We start from the raw sequence: 19,501 nt of genomic DNA, 5'->3' as shown, positions 1-19,501 counted from the left end.
GAAACTGGGAAGATGATGAACACTGCATCCACTTCCTCACTGAAATCGCAGGATACAGGTAATGCAGGGGCTGGGGGTTAATTGTCTCTCCAAATCATGTTCCTTTATCAATAATGCTGATACATTTGGTCCCATTCTATACCCTAGTCTCACTTACCCAAAGGTATTCCCATTTTCCTATCCACCACTCTTCTCAGTGACCTTTCTTACAACCTGAACGTTTCCTTCATTTTCAGCTCCACCTGGACCTGAACCATTGACCTGGTCTTCTCTCCACAGACGCTGCCTGACCTGATGAGTGTTCCCAGCATTCCCTATTATTTGAACAGCCACCTCAGTGCTGAGTGATTGTGATCATCAGTGTTCCTGCTGCTTCCTCTGTAACCAGTTCTTCATTGTCTCACTTAGTTACACAGTTTCAATCCTGACTCGGATGTTGACGAGTATCCAGTTATTCCGGAAAATGTAATTCATGGAGTTGCCTTCATTTCTAACATTAGCTCTGACGACACCATCGGTGACCACACAATGAACCAGTTGAAGGAGTTACACACTGTCATGGCACAGAAATGTGAGTACTTTCTGTTAGTCTGTTTCACTGTTGTCACCATTCTGTTGTAACTTATTATTGTATTTATAGCTATTTACAGCGTTGTGATTGGGACCAAGTTTGAACAATCAGGGATAGAAGAGAACGACCATGAGAGGATTTATGAATACAGGCCACTGCAGGAGAAGGTAATAATTCAGGGTTTCTCAGCAGGGATTAAAAAGAAACATCAATTTTTGAACTTTGCGCAATGCGTGATGCTAGCCCCATCTCAGTCCAGTATGGTAGTGCACAGTAGGACGGTGTTTATTCTCCTGAGTCCATTCTCAGCTTTTGACACAAGATAGGGGTTGATAATTGGTATTGCACAGAAGGGAGGACGGTAGGCTGTTGAGGAGTGTGGAGAGTGTTTTTCAAGCATTGAATGGATTTGGGCTGTGATGTCAGCCTCTTCCTCCCAATTAAACTCTACCAATTTCCCTTTATCTGCCACTGACTGACTTATGGGAGTGAGAAAACTACCAGTGTCGTAGAAAATCGGAAGGAAATTTTCATTCTAAACATGGTCCATTGTGTTGATTTTTGAAGAGGTATGAGATGGAAGAGGAGGATTCTAGGCCTAGGCCTTTGGACAATTCTGATAAGATTAATGATGAAAAATTACAATCTTCTGAGACATTTCACTGCACTAGTGCAATGATGGACACAAAAAACTCCGTCTTTACAATGAAAGCTGCTTATCAGTAGTTTTTACATGGGCTGGTGATCCAAGTTGTCCTATTCCATTCTGTCTTGGCTGTGGCAAATAACCTATAAATGTAGCAATGGCTCCAGCAAAGTTTAAAGGACATTTAACTACAAATCACTGTCATATGACACATAAGTGTTGATTATTTTAAATGATGATTGGAATCTCAAAACAAACAGATTAAAACTTTTTGAAAATAAAGTCACAGTCAGTAAAAGGATTCAGGAAGCAAGTTAGCTTTAAGACCTGTTCACTCCACAATGTTTAAAAAATGAACTGAAATGAAATGAAATATCTTTATTGTCATTGCATAGTACAATTTGTCATGCACCAATACAACAAAAATGAGTTTGCAACTCTCGTACTCAATGCTATAAAACAACAAATAAAATAAATAAACAATAAATAAAATTAAGTAACCAGCCAGTACAAGCAATGTCCAGCAGTACAAAAGCACAACTCAGATACATGACAGCCATAAAACCAGTATTAAAGTAACAATATAACAATTTATGGATGATGCTTGATCGATGGTTCAGAGCAATTATAACTCTGGGGGAAAAAGCTATTTTTCAGTCTGGAAGTGCGGGCATAGAAAATCTTATAACGTCTGCCAGATGGAAAAAGTTCAAGCAGATGATTGCAATGGGTGTGTATTGTCCTTACAGATGCTTGTAGCTTTCCTTAGGCAGCATGAGCTGTAAATGTCCTCCAGGGCTGGGAGCTGTGTCCCAATGATCTTCTGTGCGCTAGAGACAACCCGCTGAAGCGCTTTCCTTTCAGCTGCTGAACAACTGAGATACCACACAGAGATGCAGTATGTTAAGATGCTCTCTATGGTGCAGCGGTAAAAGGTCACCAGCATCTGTTCAGTTAGACCAGCTTCCTTCAGCGTCCTGAGGAAAAACAAGCATTGCTGTGCTTTCTTAACTATTGCTGTGGTGTTAGTGGACCATGTAAGGTCTTCTGAAACCTGAAACTGGACACTCTCTCCACTATGTCTGTGAAAACTGTGAAAACCTGGACAACGAGCACACAAATCTCTTACTACATGCAGTTGAATCTATGTGTGCTGATCTTGTTTGACTCAAAATTGAGAAACTTCTTATGCTTACCTTATGAGTTTTTAACATTTATGAAAGGGAAAGAAAGAGATTAATTTTCAGAAAGGTAAGCTAAGCTTAACTATCTGTTATTTTTTCAAGAAAGGTTGGCTAAAAATTCATTCTCTACTCAAAAGAACACACAATTATTTTTGATTATTATATCTACTTACTGATCAGGCTAATGTACTGTGAGCTATAGATATCATAATTTTAAGCAGGGTTTTCTCTGAGACCTGAAAATTATTTCAAGCATTCCTCCAGGGCGAAAAGGTTGAGAAAGGCAGTGATAATTTGTAATTGGGAGCAGTGATATCGATACAGTGCTGTTACAATAGAACCTCAGTAAACCCAGAGAATTTCTACCAGAGGTGTGTGTCCATGTTGTGGTGTCAAAAAACAATAGCCAATATGTGCACAGCAGGATCTCAAAATCAGCAGAGAGATTAATGATAAGTAATTGTGTTTCATCTACAGATTAAAGATGTATAATGTGTAATCTCTTTGAGTTTATGATTACAGTAACACTTGTCTCTCTCCTTTCTTCAGTTTAAGAGGTTGTCAGAATCTATTGGGATGGAAATGTGTTCCATGTTTGTGGTTTCAAATCAATGGAGTGGTCAGATCGAGAGGGCAAAATGCATTCTTGCCCTGTATGCTCTGTATAATATGGTCAGAAACATCGACAAGTCTCTCACAGTGATGATGTAATGGTCAGACCCGATCTGGTACTGATTTTCTTTCCTTACACACAATATGATGTCTCCTCAGGAACTGTTGTGTGCAAAATGTAATATTCATGCTCATACCTTGCACAACTCCTGAACGGTTGTCTCAATAAACAGTCATTTCCAGCTGCTGAAGGGTTTCTCAGAAGAACTGTAACTCCAGGTTTCCCCAACAATTCCCATGAAAGGGAAAAGCAGAATACAGGGACAATTCAGTGGGTCAAGCAGTTATGGGGAGCCGTATGATGATGTTTGGTTGAAACCCTACACTTGGGTGGAGAAGGCAGGGAAAAGATTGCCACACAGAAGCTATAGAACAGGAACCGACCCTTCAACCCACATTGTTGTACAGAACTGGGCTGGGGCGGGGAGATTGGTAGCTGGTGGGTGGTAAATTAAACCAGACATGTGGAGGAATGATAGTCAGATGGAGCGTGGTGAGGGGGGGGGGGAGAGTAAGGTGAAAAAAGGAAGAAGAAAACTAGATGTGGAGGAGAGAACTGGTGGTGTGGGTTACCTGAAATTGGAAATAACAATGTTCCAACTGTTGGGTTTTAGAGTAACCGAACAGAATGAGATATTGCCAAGGCAAAAAGCCAGAGATGGGTACTTGATGGTTGGTATCACAATGCTGACTCTGTTTTGTGCCATTATGACCCTTGGACAAAAATCCTTCTTACACTCTTTACCCAAATCCCTGCCATGTAGGCAGCTCAAAAAAAAATCTTCATCCAAACTTTTCCAAAGAAACTATCCTAATTGTAAATTAGGCTAAACACACAGTTAGTGTTACAAATCTCTCCTCCTCACACACTGTCAGTGTTACACAATTCTATTATCTCATCCTCAGTTCTCCTTGCTCTTACTTTCGGTGTCTTGGTGAATTAATCGTGCTGCACGGTGGCATAGCAGTCAGCGAAACACTATAACAGAGCCAGTGACCCAGGTTCAATCCCACAGCTGACTGTAAAGAGTTTGAACATTCTCCCCATGAGATAAACACAAGAAATTCTGCAGATGCTGGAACTCCAAAGCAACACGCACAATTCCGAGAGGAACACAGCATCTATGGAAATGAGTAAACTATCGACATTTCAGTCCAAGACCCTTCTTCAGGACTGGAAGTGAAGAAGCAGATGCAGGAATAAAAAGGTGGGGATAGGGGATGGAGGATATCTAGAAGGTGAAAGGTGAAATCATGAGGGTCGGAAAGATAAACGGCTGGTAAAGAAGGAATCTAATCGGAGAGGAAAGTGAAGCATAGGAAAACGGGAAGGAGGAGGGGACCCAGGGAGAGGTGATTGGCAGGTGAGAAGAGGTGAGAGCCCAGATTGGGGGATAGATGGAGGGGAGGGGAGGGAAGCGGGAGGGATTTTTTTTCCAGAATGAATGGACAAGTGAATCACGGAGAAAACAATTCCTGCAGAAAGCGGAGAGAGGTGGGAGATAGAGATATGATTATTGGTAGGGTCAACTGACTTTTCTCATTCAGCCACCCATTAAAACTGTCAGATCCTTTCTGGAAAGGGATAACCAGAAATGGACAAGCTAAACACACAGTTAGTGTTACAAAGTTCTAGTATCTTCTCCTCACACACAGTCAGTGTTTGTACAATTCTAGTATCTCATCCTCAGTTCTCCTTGCTATTACTTTCGTTGTCTTGGTGAATTAATTGTGCTGCATGGTGGCATAGTGGTCAGTGAAACACTATAACAGAGCCAGTGACCCAGGTTCAATCCCACAGCTGACTGTAAAGAGTTTGAACATTCTCCCCATGAGATAAACACAAGAAATTCTGCAGATGCTGGAACTCCAAAGCAACACACACAATTCCCAGAGGAACACAGCGTCTACGGAAATGAATGAACTGTCGTCATTTCAGTCCAAGACCCTTCTTCAGGACTAGAAATGAAGAGGCCGATGCAAGAATAATAAGGTGGGGGGAGGGGATGGAGGATAGCTAGAAGGTGGAAGGTGAAGTCGTGGGTCGGAAAGATAAACGGCTGGTAAGGAAGGAATCTAATCAGAGAGGAACGTGGAGCATAGGAGAAAGGGAAGGAGGAGGGGACCCAGGGGGAGGTGATTGGCAGGTGAGAAGAGGTGAGAGCCCAGATTGGGGGATAGATGGAGGGGAGGGGAGGGATTTTTTTCCTAGGATGAATGGACAAGTGAATCACGGAGAGAACAATTCCTGCAGAAAGCGGAGAGAGGTGGGAGGTAGAGACATGATTATTGGTAGGATCTCTTTGGAGATGCAGAAATTGTGGTCGGGATGAGGAGGTACTTGGTGTCCCTATCCCAGACCCTTCCACACCTTCGGGACACTTTCTTCGCCATCTGTAATGGTCCTACCCGTTATTTCATCCTCCGTCGGATCCACGCCTGCAATCGCCGTTTTTTTGACTTTGTCATGTTAGGCAAAGATCGCAAGATCCTACATCTACGGACTCCAGAGCCTGCTGGCCATGAAACTAGCAGGCATGAACTTCAGATTGCCTCTGCCATTGATCTCGCCGGCTCCAACACCTCAGGGCATATTCAAAACCCGGACTCCAGCAACGACCATGGAGACATTCAAAGTGATTGCGCAACCACCAACTGCGACTCCAGTCTTGAACTCCAGGCCGGGTCTTTATGTGCTGCTGTTGTGACTCCCATCTCCCCTTCCCCCACCACCACTCCGCAGCCCCGTCTTCCTCAGATCCCACCGTCAGCTCCTGGGCCCTCAGAGGCTCCATCTTCCTCTCACCCCAACCCTCCCCTCTCCATTGACACCCCCAGCCTCCCCCCTCCCCCCTCTGATCCCAGCTCTCATCCCTGCCGGGTCTTTACCATCCCCTCCGACCTTCAACTGTCGGAGGCAGAACGCTCTGTTCTCAGTAAGGGCCTCACCTTTGTCCCCCTTCGCCCACACCTCAGCGAGTTCCGTGTTCGCCATGATACGGAACTTTTCTTCCGCCGTCTCCGTCTCCGAGTCTACTTCTTTGGCAAGGACTCTTCCACCCCCACCGATGACCCCTTCTCCCGTCTTCAACCCTCCTCTTCTTCATGGACACCCCGCTCTGGTCTTCTGCCTGCTCTGGATCTCTTTATTGCTAACTGCCGACGGGACATCAACCGTCTCGACTTCACCGCACCTTGTCCCCATTCCAACCTCACTCCTTCGGAACGCTCTGCTCTCCACTCCCTCCGCACTAATCCTAACCTTATTATTAAACCCGCCGATAAGGGGGGTGCTGTTGTAGTCTGGCGTACTGACCTCTACCTTGCCGAGGCACAGCGACAACTCGCGGATACCTCCTCTTATTTACCCCTCGATCGTGACCCCACTAAGGAGCACCAGGCCATTGTCTCCCACACCACCACCGACTTTATCCGCTCAGGGGATCTCCCATCCACTGCTACCAACCTTATAGTTCCCACACCCCGCACTTCCCGTTTCTACCTCCTACCCAAGATCCACAAACCTGCCTGTCCTGGCCGACCTATTGTCTCAGCTTGCTCCTGCCCCACCGAACTCGTTTCTGCATACCTCAACACTGTTTTATCACCCCTTGTTCAATCCCTTCCTACCTATGTTCGCGACACTTATCACGCTCTTAAACTTTTCGATGATTTTAAGTTCCCTGGCCCCCACCGCTTTATTTTCACCATGGATGTCCAGTCCTTATATACTTCCATCCCCCATCAGGAAGGGCTCAAAGCTCTACGCTTCTTTTTGGATTCCAGACCTAATCAGTTCCCCTCTACCACCACTCTGCTCCGTCTAGCGAAATTAGTCTTTACTCTTAATAATTTCTCCTTTGGCTCCTCCCACTTCCTCCAAACTAAAGGTGTAGCTATGGGCACCCGTATGGGTCCTAGCTATGCCTGCCTTTTTGTTGGCTTTGTGGAACAATCTATGTTCCGCGCCTATTCTGGTATCTGTCCCCCACTTTTCCTTCGCTACATCGACGACTGCATTGGCGCTGCTTCCTGCACGCATGCAGAGCTTGTTGACTTTATTAACTTTGCCTCCAACTTTCACCCTGCCCTCAAGTTTACCTGGTCCATTTCCGACACCTCCCTCCCCTTTCTGGATCTTTCTGTCTCTGTCTCTGGAGACAGCCTATCCACTGATGTCTACTATAAGCCCACTGACTCTCACAGCTATCTGGACTATTCCTCTTCTCACCCTGTCTCTTGCAAAAACGCCATCCCCTTCTCGCAATTCCTCCGTCTCCGCCGCATCTGCTCTTAGGATGAGGCTTTTCATTCTAGGACGAGGGAGACGTCTTCCTTTTTTAAAGAAAGGGGCTTCCCTTCCACCACTATCAACTCTGCTCTTAAACGCATCTCCCCTATTTCACGTACATCTGCTCTCACTCTATCCTCCCGCCACCCCACTAGGAATAGGGTTCCCCTGGTCCTCACCTACCACCCCACCACCCTCCGGGTCCAACATATTATTCTCTGTAACTTCCGCCACCTCCAACGGGATCCCACCACTAAGCACATCTTTCCCTCCCCACCTCTCTCTGCATTCCGCAGGGATCGCTCCCTACGTGACTCCCTTGTCCATTTGTCCCCTCCATCCCTCCCCACTGATCTCCCTCCTGGCAATTATCCGTGTAAGCGGAACAAATGCTACACATGCCTTTACACTTCCTCCCTTACCACCATTCAGGGCCCCAAACAGTCCTTCCAGGTGAGGCGACACTTCACCTGTGAGTCAGCTGGGGTGATATACTGCGTCCGGTGCTCCCGATGTGGCCTTTTATATATTGGCGAGACCCGACGCAGACTGGGAGACTGCCTTGCTGAACACCTATGTTCTGTCCGCCAGAGAAAGCAGGATCTCCCAGTGGCCACACATTTTAATTCCACATCCCATTCCCATTCTGACATGTCTATCCACGGCCTCCTCTACTGTAAAGATGAAACCACACTCAGGTTGGAGGAACAACACCTTATATTCCGTCTGGGTAGCCTCCAACCTGATGGCATGAACATCGACTTCTCTAACTTCCGCTAATGCCCCACCTCCCCCTCGTACCCCATCTGTTACTTATTTTTATACACACATTCTTTCTCTCACTCTCCTTTTTCTCCCTCTGTCCCTCTGAATATACCTCTTGCCCATCCTCTGGGTCCCCCCCCCCCCGCTTTGTCTTTCTTCCCGGACCTCCTGTCCCATGATCCTCTCGTATCCCTTTTACCAATCACCTGTCCAGCTCCTGGCTCCATCCCTCTCCCTCCTGTCTTCTCCTATCATTTTGGATCTCCCCCTCCCCCTCCAACTTTCAAATCCCTTACTCACTCTTCCTTCAGTTAGTCCTGACGAAGGGTCTCGGCCTGAAACGTCAACTGCACATCTTCCTAGAGATGCTGCCTGGCCTGCTGCGTTCACCAGCAACTTTTATGTGTGTTGCTTGAATTTCCAGCATCTGCAGAATTCCTGTTGTTTGCATTTTTAAATTGTGGTGGATGATGTGTTGGATAGGGTGGTGGGTAAGGACAAGAGGAACTCTATCACTGTTAATGAGGAGAGAAGATGGGGTGAGTGCGGATGTTCAGGAAGTGGATGACACATATCTCAGGGCAGCATCATTGGTGGAGGAAGGGAAACCCCATTCTATGAAGAAGGAGGACATCTCTGATGTCCAGGAAAGGAAAGCTGCATCCTGGGTAGGGATGTGGCAGAGACGGAGGAAGAGAGAAAAGGAACAAACAAGAGAAAACCTGCAGATGCTGGAAATCTGAGCAACACACACAAAATGCTGGTGGAACTCAGCAGGCCAGGCAGCATCTATGGGAAAAGGTACAGCTGATGTTTCAGGCTGAGACCCTTCAGCAGGACTGGAGAAAACAAAACTGAGGTGTAGATTTGAAATGTGGGGGGGAGGAGAGAGAGAAACACCAGGTGATGGGTGAAACTTGGAGGGGAGGGATGAAACAAAGAGCGAGGAAGTTGATTGGTGAAAGAGTCAGACGGCCATGGAAGGAAGAGCACCAGAGGTGGTGATGGGCAGGCAAGGAGATAACATGAGAGAGGGACAAGGGGATGAGAAATGGTGAAGTGGGGGGAGGTATAACTGAAAGTTTGAGAAATCAATGTTTATGCCATCAGGTTAGAGACTACCCACACGGAATAAAAGTCCAACCTAAGTGTAGCCTTTTCCCAACAATGGAGGAGGCCAAGGATGGACATATCAGAATGAGAATGGGAAATGGAATTAAAATGGGTGGCCACTGGAAGATTCCACTTATTCTGGCGGACGGAGCGTAGATGCTCGGCGAAGTGGTCTCCCAGTCTACGTCAGGTCTGACTGATATACAAGAGGCCACACCGGGAGTACTGAGCACAGTACCTGTCCCCAACAGTCTCACAGGTGAAGTGCCGCCTCACCTGGAAGGACTGTTTGGGGCCCTGGATGGTAGTGAGGGAGGAGGTGTCAATTCAGGTGTAGCTCTTGTTGTGTTTGCAAGGGTAAGTGCCAGGAGGGAGATCAGTGGGAAAGGACGAATGGACAAGGGAGTTGAATAGGGAGCGATCCCTGCGGAAAGCAGAAAGTGGGAGTGAAGGGAAAGATGTGTTTGGTGGTGAGATCCAGTTGGGGGTGGCGGAAGTTTCAGAGCATTATGCACTGGACGTGGATTCTGGTGGGGTGGTAGGTAAAGACAAGAGGAACCCTATCCTGGTAATGTGGCAGGGGGATGGGGTAATAACAGACATGCATGAAATGGAAGAAATGAGGTTGAGCGCAGCATTGATGGTGAAGGAAGGGAAGCCCTTTTCTTTGAAAAAGGAGGACATCTCCTTCATCTTGGAATGAAGAAACTCATCCTGAGAGCAGATGCGGCAGAGACAGAGGAATTGAGAGAAGAGCTTGGTGTTTTTACAAGTAGCAGGGTGGGATGAGGTACAGTCCAGGTAGCTGTGAGAGACCGTTGGTTTATAATGGAAATCAATGGACAAGCTGTCTCCGGAGATAGAAGCAGTGAGATCAAGAAAGGGAAGGGAAGCATCGGAAATCGAGAAAGGGAAGGGAAGTGTCGGAAGTCGGGAAAGGATAGGGAAGAGTCGGAAGTTGAGAAAGGGAACAGAAGTGTCAGAATAAAATGGGAATAGCATTTTTTCATGAGACAGAGTGGGAAGAGGTATAGTCAAGATAACCATGGAAATCGGTAGGTTTATAAAATAAGTCAGTCGAAGTTTGGCTCCAGGAATGAATTGAATTGAATTGACTTTATTACTTACATCCTTCATATACATGAGGAGTAAAAATCTTTATGTTACATCTCCGTTCAAATGTGCAAAGTGCAATTTATAGTAATTTCTAATAAATATTATGTACAACAGGATAGTCAATATAACATAGAAATACAGTTGCATCAGCATGAATTAATCAGTCTGATGGCCTGGTGGAAGAAGCTGTCCCGGAGCCTATTGGTCCTGGCTTTTATGCTGCGGTTCTGTTTCCCAGATAGGAGCAGATGGAACAGATTGTGGTTGAGATGATCATCTCCAATGATCCTTCAAACCCTTTTTACACATCTGTCTTTGTCAATGTCCTGAATAGGGGAAAGTTCACAACTTCAGATGCACTGGGCTGTCCACACCACTTTCTGCAGTGTCCTGCGATTAAGGGAAGTACAGTTCCCATACCAGGCAGTGGTACACCCAGTCAGGATGATCTCAATCATGTTCCTGTAGAAAGTTCTTAGAATTTGGGGGGCGGTGGTGGTCCCTACCAAACCTCTTCAACTGTCTGTGGTGAAAGAGGCACAGTTGTGCCTTTTTCACCATACAGCCAGCATGTACAGGTCACGTGAGATCCTGAGTGATGGAGACAGAAAGATGAGAAATGGGAAAAGGGAGACAGAGAGATGAGGAATGGAAAAGGGCAGACAGATGAGAAAGGGGAGGGAGGTGTCAGAAATGGACCAGGTCAGTTAAGGGTAGGCTGGAAGTTAGAGGCACAGTTGATGAAATTGATGAGCTCAGCAAGGGTGCGTGAAGCAGCACCAAACCAGTCAATGTAGTGGAGGAAGAGTTGGGGAGCAATAACTGGGAAGGCTTGGAACATGGACTTTTCTGCATAGCCAATGAAGAGGCAGGCATAGATGAGGCCCATGCAGGCGTCCATGGCTACTCCTAGAGTTTGGAACAACTTTCAATGAGATGTGGGTCTTCCAGTTAGTGTTTGGCCTCTTGGTTACGATGGAAAAGGTGTAGGAGAGACGGGGCAGTGTGGGAGGGAGAAAGACGTGTAAACTGACAAGCAACTGGAAACTAAAGATGACAGAAAACAGTTGCCCCATCTACACTTGGTGTCACTGATGGGGAGCAGGCCATCTTACAAGGCCCCAGAATTAAAATCCGTTTTGTGATCAGTAACATATGTCATGAAATTTGTTACTTATTTCAAAAAGTGAGCAAATCTGGTGTGGTAGTGTTCATTGTCTGATCAGAAATCTGACAGCAGAGGGGAAGTTCTTCCTGAAACATTGAGTGTGCATTGTCAGACTCCAGTATCTCCACTTTGGTGGTAGCAATGAGAAGAGGGCATGTCTTGTGTGATGGAGTCCCTAATGATGGATCTCAACTTTTTGAATCATCACCTTTTGAGGTTGTCCTCGATGGTGAGGAGACTCGTGTCCTTGATGGAGTGGCTGAGTCTATGACTCTCTGCAGCTCTTTCCAATCCTGTGCAGTGTCCTCTCCATACCAGACGGTGATGTAACCAGTTAGAATACTCTCCACAGTACATCTAGAGAGATTTGCTAGTCTTGGCGACTGACCAAATCTCCTTAAACTCCTAATAAAATAAAGCTGCTGTTGTGCCTTCTTCATCATTTCATCAATATGTTGGTTTCCATGGTAACACTGTGGTTGGAATGACACTATTGTACCTTGGGGCACTGAAGTCTGGAGTTCAATTCCAATGTCGCCTGTAAGGAGTCTGCACGTCCTCCCCATAGAGTACATGGGTTTTCTCCAGTTGCTCCGGTTTCCTCCCATAGTCCGAAGACGTACCTTTGAAAGGTTAATCAGTCATTGTAAATTGTCCTGTGATTAGGCTCGGGTTAAATCGGGGGTTGCTGGGCAGCACGGCTCAAAGGGTGGAAGAGCCTGTTCCCTGCTGTGTCTCAATAAATAGATAGATAGATAAATAAATAAACAAATTGCCAGGAAAGCCTCTTTCTCTCTCCAATCAGGTTTCTGATTGGACCATGAATCAGTATTAATGCCATCTTTTATTTCCCTAGTTATCCAAGGCTGGCTCTCCATGCCTTTATTGTCCTTGTTTTTCACTGGAATATACTTTTGTTGAGCATCGTGAAAAATCTGTTTGAAAGTCTTCCACCGTTCCTCAATTTTCCCACCATATAGCCTGTATTCCCAGTCTACACTACCCAAATCCTCCCTCATCCCATTGTAGACTCATTGTTTAGGCATAATACACTGGTTTTAGATTGAACTATTACACCTTCATTTGTATGAGAAACTCAATCACACTGTGATCACTCTTTCCAAGAGCATCCCTAACTGCAAACTTGCTAATTCTACCTGTCTCATTGCACAGGACCACATCTAAAAAGGCATGAGAGTGGCTATAATTCATTGGGAGATTGAGGGGACTTGTTATGTCACCAGAGACTGGAGCAAATTTCTGCCAATATACTATGGAGGGCATTCTAATTGGTTGCATCACTATCGGGTATGGAGGGGGCTACTGTGCGGAATCAGAAAAAGCTGCACAAAGTTGCAAAATTAGCCAGCGCCATCATGGGCACTAGCCTCCCAGCATCAAGGACACCTTCAAAAGGCAAAGCCTCAAAAAGGCTGCACCCATCATTGAGGACCCTCATCACCATTCAGGACATGCCCTCTTCTCATTGCTACCATCAGGGAGGAGTTATGGAAGTCTGAAGGAACACACTCAATGGTTTAAGAATAGCTTCTTCCCATCAGATTTTTGAATGAAGCATGAATCCATGTGCACTACCTCTGTTTTCTTTAGTTTTTTTGCTCATTTTTCGCTACTTATTTAATTTAATAATAATATATTTCTTTATTGTAATTTATAGTTTTATATTATGGATTGCAATGGTCTGCTGCCACAAAACAACATTTTTCATGATATATGCCAGCGATATCTAACCCGATTCTGATTCAGTTAGGTGTTATCCACCATTTGGACCTTGTCCTCTTCTGAATGCTACCTCAGTCAGGAAGTACAGGAGGACAAAGACCCAAATATAAAGTTTCCACAACAGCTTCTTCACTCCCATTGGGTTATTTAACCCTAACACGACATCTAACTCTTTCTCTTCTCAACAATTCAGGAAAGCCTCTTCCCCTCTCCCATCAGGTGTCTGATTGGACCATGAATCAGTATTCTTTTTTGACACTATTTATGTTGTAACTTATAGTATTTTTATGTTTTTACCCTGTACAGCTGCTGAAAAACAACAAATTACTCAACAGCTGACAGCAGACACCGGTTCTCATCGAGGGATCAGCAGTGGGAAGTGTGAGCAGTTTCAAGTCCCCGGGTGTTGATATCTCTGAAGATCTATCCTGGGCCCAACATGTCGATGCAATTACAAACGTCTGACAGTGATTCTAATTCTATTTCTTTCTCTTCATTATACAAGTCCAGTAAATTAATTATACGAGGGGTGATTGATAAGTTTGTGGCCTGGGGTAGAAGGAGTCAATTTTAGAAAACCTAGCACATTTATTTTTCAACATAGTCCCCCCCCCCTACATTTACACAATTAGTCCAGTAGTCGTGGAGCATATGGATCTTGGATCTCCGGAAAGTGCCCAGCGCAGGGGTGATTGATAAGTTTGTGGCCTAAGGCAGAATAAGATGGGTTATTAACTTCAAACTTTTTGCATAATCACTGAAAGAGATGAACTGCATGAGCATGTAACGAGAGCTGTATAACTCATCTCCTTCTACCTTAGGCCAGGGCCACGAACTTATCAATCACCCCTGCTGTGGACACTTTCTGGAGATCCAAGATCCATATTCTCCACGACTGCTGGACTAAGTGTGTAAATGTAGGAGGGGACTATGTTGAAAAATAAATGTGCTAGGTTTTCTAAAATTGACTCCTTCAACCCCAGGCCACAAACTTATCAATCACCCCTCGTAATTTATATTAACTTGTTTCCACTGTACTGTGCTGCTTCTGCAAAAGCCAATTTCCATGGCATTTATAGCCTGGATGCATGTTCCTATGATAATAAACTTGAACTTGACCTCAGCAATGGAACACTTGTGGCCACCTCATGTATCACCATAGACTCGTTTCTAGTTGAGTCATTTTGCACTAATGGCTTTTTTGCGCAAATTCGTATTTCTAAGTCATGCCCGGTGTGCTCTCCGTACCCCCATGCCTATGATGCCCATGCAAGTTCTCCATTGCACCTGTAGCTTCTGTACTCAATAATAAAACAGACCTGGACCTGACTTGTTGACACTGCTAACCTGCTGAGAGGTTCCAGCATCCTTTGCTTTTTCTCATGTTTTTGACACCTGCATGCATTTATTTGTCCTCTCCCATTCGTCTGTCTGTCAGCATCCAGTAGCCAATAGGGTATAGGGAACTCGATTTAGAGGGTGGGCTCACAACCTCCACTTGCTGGGGATTGGATGAATCCCCTGTCTATCAACTGGCTGAGCAAGGGACACTCACTGAGAGAGGTAAGCAGGACTATCACTGCAAACGACATGATGGGCTGACTGGTCAATTGTTTTGCTCTCTCCCTGCCGGATCAGAGGAAACCTCCAGGCTACTCGGCTTTGGAGGCAGCGGCTTCCTCACACCACTGAGGCAAGGAGAAGAAACCGGCCCCCTCTGTACCAACCTGCCCAGAGTGTGCTTCCCCTTCCTCATCGGTCGGTTCCAGTTCATGCTTTAGAGATTTGCAACAGCTGAGCGGAGCATTGAGCCTTCGATCATGGAAATGCTGGTTTTATGCTTGAACATTGTCTATGGCTGGGATTTGGTGTAATTTTTCACCAAACAAACAAAAGAAAAAATCTGCAGATGCTGGAAATCCAAGCAGAACACACAAAATACTGGAGGAGCTCAGCAGCCCGGCGGTCTCGGCCCGAAACATCGACTGTACTCTCTTCCATAGATGCTGTCTGGCCTGCTGAGTTCCTCCAGCATTTTGTGTGTGTTGCATTCTTTTTCACCAGGAACACGAGGGAAGCAGAGACCTTGAGAGGGTTGGGGTATTTGGAGTCTGACGTTGGGTGTTTTCTCTCCGGCAGGAAGAGGGGTAGAGATTGCGGAAAGCGACGGAGGTAATGAACAGGAAGTGGTATTGAGTGAAAGGAATTGTTTGGAGGATGGTGAATTGCAGACGAGAAAATAAGTGGCCGATTGAAGATTGTCCTGGCTTATCATCCAGTGATGAAGGCAGTAGACAGAATTGAAATAAAAGAAAGAGGAGAATGTGTTTAAGACAACACACACTCACAAAATGTTGGAGGAACTCAACAAGTCAGGCAGTATCTATGGAAATGAATAGAGATATTCACTCAATGTTTTGGGCCGAGACCTTTTATCAAGACAGGAAAGGAAGGGGGAAGATGCCAGAATAAAAAGTGGGGAAAGGGGAAGGAGGCAAGATGGAGGGTGATAGGGGGAGGCCAGGTGGCTGCTTTAAGGTTTTGTTGAGTTTTGAATATGGTCCTGTTTCTGATACCAATCCAATTAGATTAACTATAGATTTGGAATAAAACGTATTAGGATATATTGTAAAGATTTTGAGATCAACAGATTTTGTAAAGATAGGAATCATTGTGAGGAAGCTTTGGGGTTAAAAGATATGGAAGAAAGGAAAGTAACACAAATTATATTTAATGACAGTACCTTTGGAGAGTAATCTCCAGATGTATACATGGACCAAGTAAAAATAATTTAGTTAGAGGAAAAGTTGTATTTTGAAAGCTGCAGAAAAATATCTGGAGATAAAAGACTTGACTCCAGAATTTGTTGATGATGCCTTACAAGGAGGAATGAATAATGTTCAGGGTTCAAAGGTTTTGTTTCTAATCTTACAATGGAATGCTGGAAGCCTGTTAGGTAATGTTCAAGAGCTCAAGAAATATATTTGTATATGTCAAACCTGTTAAATTTGAGTCTTAAGTTTTACCATATGAGGATTTATTAATGTAAGATGCTATTAGAAAATGGGCAATGGAGGAGGCGTGGGCACCTTGGTCAAAAACAGGGTAATGCAGCATTCTGGAGATAGGGGCTGTTTATGGGTCATTTGTGGTAATTTGGGGAAAAAGAGTAAAGTTCAGATAATAATTTCTTATAACCCTTGTGAAAGGTTAGCACCTGATATATTTGGAAAGTGTTGGGTGGAAATGGAAAATGAGGTTATTTGGTGGGGATTTTAATGCTATATGGGGTTGCAGTGACACAACTGTGAATGGGACAGTGGTGGGAGACTTCCTGGAAGGAAAGTGTTTGGTGTGCTTCAGTGATGGTAGGAGTACAAGCATAAATCTATTTAACAACACTGTTTCTGCTATAGACCTCACACTTGTATATAGGTGGTAGAATGTTCAATTGCATTCAAGATTTTTTATGTGATAAGCAGACACTCTGGAAGGAGAATGAGATAGAGATTGGGACTGCACAAAGGAGTGTGTGAACTCACTCCTTTTAATATAATGATAAATGATATTTTCTGAAATGTTCACTTAAATTTACAAATCATTATATGGTGCACTGTGGAGAGAGGCAGGAATATAAATTATAAAGTTAAAAATGCAGGCAGCTGTTAATGAGCCTTATATGCTCAAGCCACACTCAGGTTGGAGGAACAACACCTTATATTCCGTCTGGGTAGCCTCCAACCTGATGGCATGAACATTGATTTCTCTAACTTCCGTTAATGCCCCACCTCCTCCTCGTACCCCATCTGTTATTTATTTTTATACACACATTCTTTCTCTCACTCTCCTTTTTCTCCCTCTGTCCCTCTGACTATACCCCTTGCCCATCCTCTGGGTTCCCCCTCCCATTGTCTTTCTCCCCGGACCTCCTGTCCCATGATCCTCTCATATCCCCTTTGCCAATCACCTGTCCAGCTCTTGGCTCCATCCCTCCCCCTCCTGTCTTCTCTTGTCATTTTGGATCTCCCCTCCCCCTCCCACTTTCAAATCCCTTACTCACTCTTCCTTCAATTAATCCTGACGAAGGGTCTCGGCCTGAAATGTCAACTGTACCTCTTCCTAGAGATGCTGCCTGGCCTGCTGCATTCACCAGCAACTTTGATGTGTGTTGTTTGAATTTCCAGCATCTGCAGAATTCCTGTTGTTTGCGAACATATTTGTACACTCAGCACTGATCTTCTGGTCCTCCATGTTCTTTTCTTTGGTAAATACTGAAGCAAAGTACTCATTAGATGCTTCACTGACATTCTCCACTTCCAAGCAAATGTTCCCTCGCCCCCTTTGTCCTTGATTATAGACACCTTAACCTCACATCTGCTGGAAAGCACTGAGGGATAAGATGTACTTTCATTTGGAAAGGCAGGAGTTGATCGTGGGGAGTGAGCATGGCTTCATGCAGGTCTTACCAATGTGAGACTCCTTGATGAAATTGTGAGTAATTTTGATGAGGAGAGGAGTGAGACAAGGTAATGTCCAGACAAGGAGAGTTGACAGTAGTGTGCAGACAAGCCAAACAAGATAAATCTCTGAAGAGACCATCAGGCACAGGAGCAGTGAGTGTGAGGCTATTATTCCCTGCAAGTATCCAACACCAGAACCATAAGAAGACCATTAGACATAGGAACAGAATTGGGCCATTCAGCTCATCGAGTCTGCTCTGCCATTCCATCATGAGTGATTTATTTTCCCTCTCAAATCCATGACCTTCGGCACCCTTACTAATCAAGAATCTATCAACATTCACTTTAAATATACCAAGTGACTTGGCCTCCACAGCCTTCCGTGGCAATGAATTGCACAGATTCACCACTGTCTGGCAAAAAGAATTCCTCCTCATCTCCGTTCTAATTGGGCATCCCTCTATTCTGAAGCTGAGTCCTCTGGACCTAGACTCAACCACTATAGGAAGTGTCCTCTTCACATCCATTCCATCTCGGTCTTTCCATATTTGACAGGTTTCAATAGATTCTCTCATTCTTGTAAACTCCAGTGAGTAAAGGCCCAGACCATCAAGTGGTCCACATACATTAACACTTTCATTCACAGAGTCATTCTCATGAACGTCTTTTGAACCGTCTCCAATATCAGCACATCCTTTCTTAGATACGGGGACCAAAACTGATCACAGCACTCCAAGTGCGGTCTGTTCAATGCCTTATAAAGCATCAGCATTACATCTTTGCTTTTGTGTTTTAGTCCTCTCGAAATGAATGCTAACTTGGTATTTGCCTTCCTTACCACTGACTCAACCTTTACGGAATCCTGCACAAGAAACCCAAGTTCCTTTGCACTTCTGATTTCTGAATTTTATCCATTTAGAAAATAGTCTGCACCTTAATTCCCTCTACCAAAGTGCATGACCATACTTTTCCTGACACTATATTCCATGTTCTAGTTTTTCACCTATTCTCCTAATTTGTGTAAATCCTTCTGCAGGCTCCCTACAGTAATAAAAAAAACCTGCTTTTCCACTACCTTTGTATCTTCTACCAATATGGCCACAAAGTCATCAATTCTGTCATTCAAATCATTGACATACAACACGAAAAGTAGCTGTCCGGACACCGACCCCTGTGGAACACCACAAGTCACCGGCAGCGACCAGATTAGGCTCCTTTATTCCCATTCTTTGTTTCCTGCCAGTCAGCCAATCTTCTATCCATGCTAGTATCGTTCTAGCCTCATGTATAGCTCATTGTCAAATGGTTTCTGAAAACCCGAGTAAACAACATCCACTGACTCTCCTTTGTCAATCCTGCCTGTTATTTCCTCAAAATTCCAACAGATTTGTCAGGTAAGATCCTCTCTGCTGACGTCATCCTATTTTATCATGTTCCTTCAAATACTCCAAACCTCATCCTTAATAATGGACTGCAGCATCTTCCCAACCAGGTACTTTCGATTGCAGTGGCTTCTAGCCCATCAGTGAGTTGCTCGTTGGTGGGGAGACTGAAGGAGCAGGACGTGGTGCAGGTGGTGCTGCTGCTGTGTCAGAGAGGCATTGGTGTGTGAAAGTGGTGCGCAGTCTAATAGAGATTGATTGTCTTAGCTGCTTTTCTTGTGACCACAAGACCCTGTTGACCATTGTAACTGTGGAATACTGCTGGTACAATTTACTGATTTATTGGTGGACGGTGGGGGAACTGCATGGCCTCGGTCATAGCGAGGACTA

General features: G+C 44.9%; 1 protein-coding gene across 4 annotated transcripts in view; it reads left to right on the top strand.

The window, feature by feature from the left end:
* Positions 1-13,798, top strand: part of LOC134341194 (uncharacterized) — a 42,252-nt gene extending 28,454 nt beyond the window's left edge. For 2 of the 4 annotated variants that reach the window (XR_010016725.1, XR_010016727.1), the window contains 2 exons: positions 409-738; positions 2,951-3,550. Coding sequence is in view for 1 of the 4 variants with exons in the window: in XM_063039014.1 (XP_062895084.1) it covers positions 409-469 (61 nt within the window). In the remaining 3 variants the exon portion in view is untranslated. Of the gene's footprint in view, positions 1-408; positions 3,551-13,575 lie in introns of those variants that run through there. The other 2 variants (XR_010016726.1, XM_063039014.1) reach the window with 2 other exon arrangements.
* The last annotated feature ends 5,703 nt before the right edge of the window (positions 13,799-19,501 follow it).

The sequence above is a fragment of the Mobula hypostoma genome (assembly GCF_963921235.1).
Source record: "Mobula hypostoma chromosome 8 unlocalized genomic scaffold, sMobHyp1.1 SUPER_8_unloc_4, whole genome shotgun sequence".
NCBI classification, from domain to species: domain Eukaryota; kingdom Metazoa; phylum Chordata; class Chondrichthyes; order Myliobatiformes; family Myliobatidae; genus Mobula; species Mobula hypostoma.
This window is presented reverse-complemented; position numbering and strand designations above follow the sequence as displayed.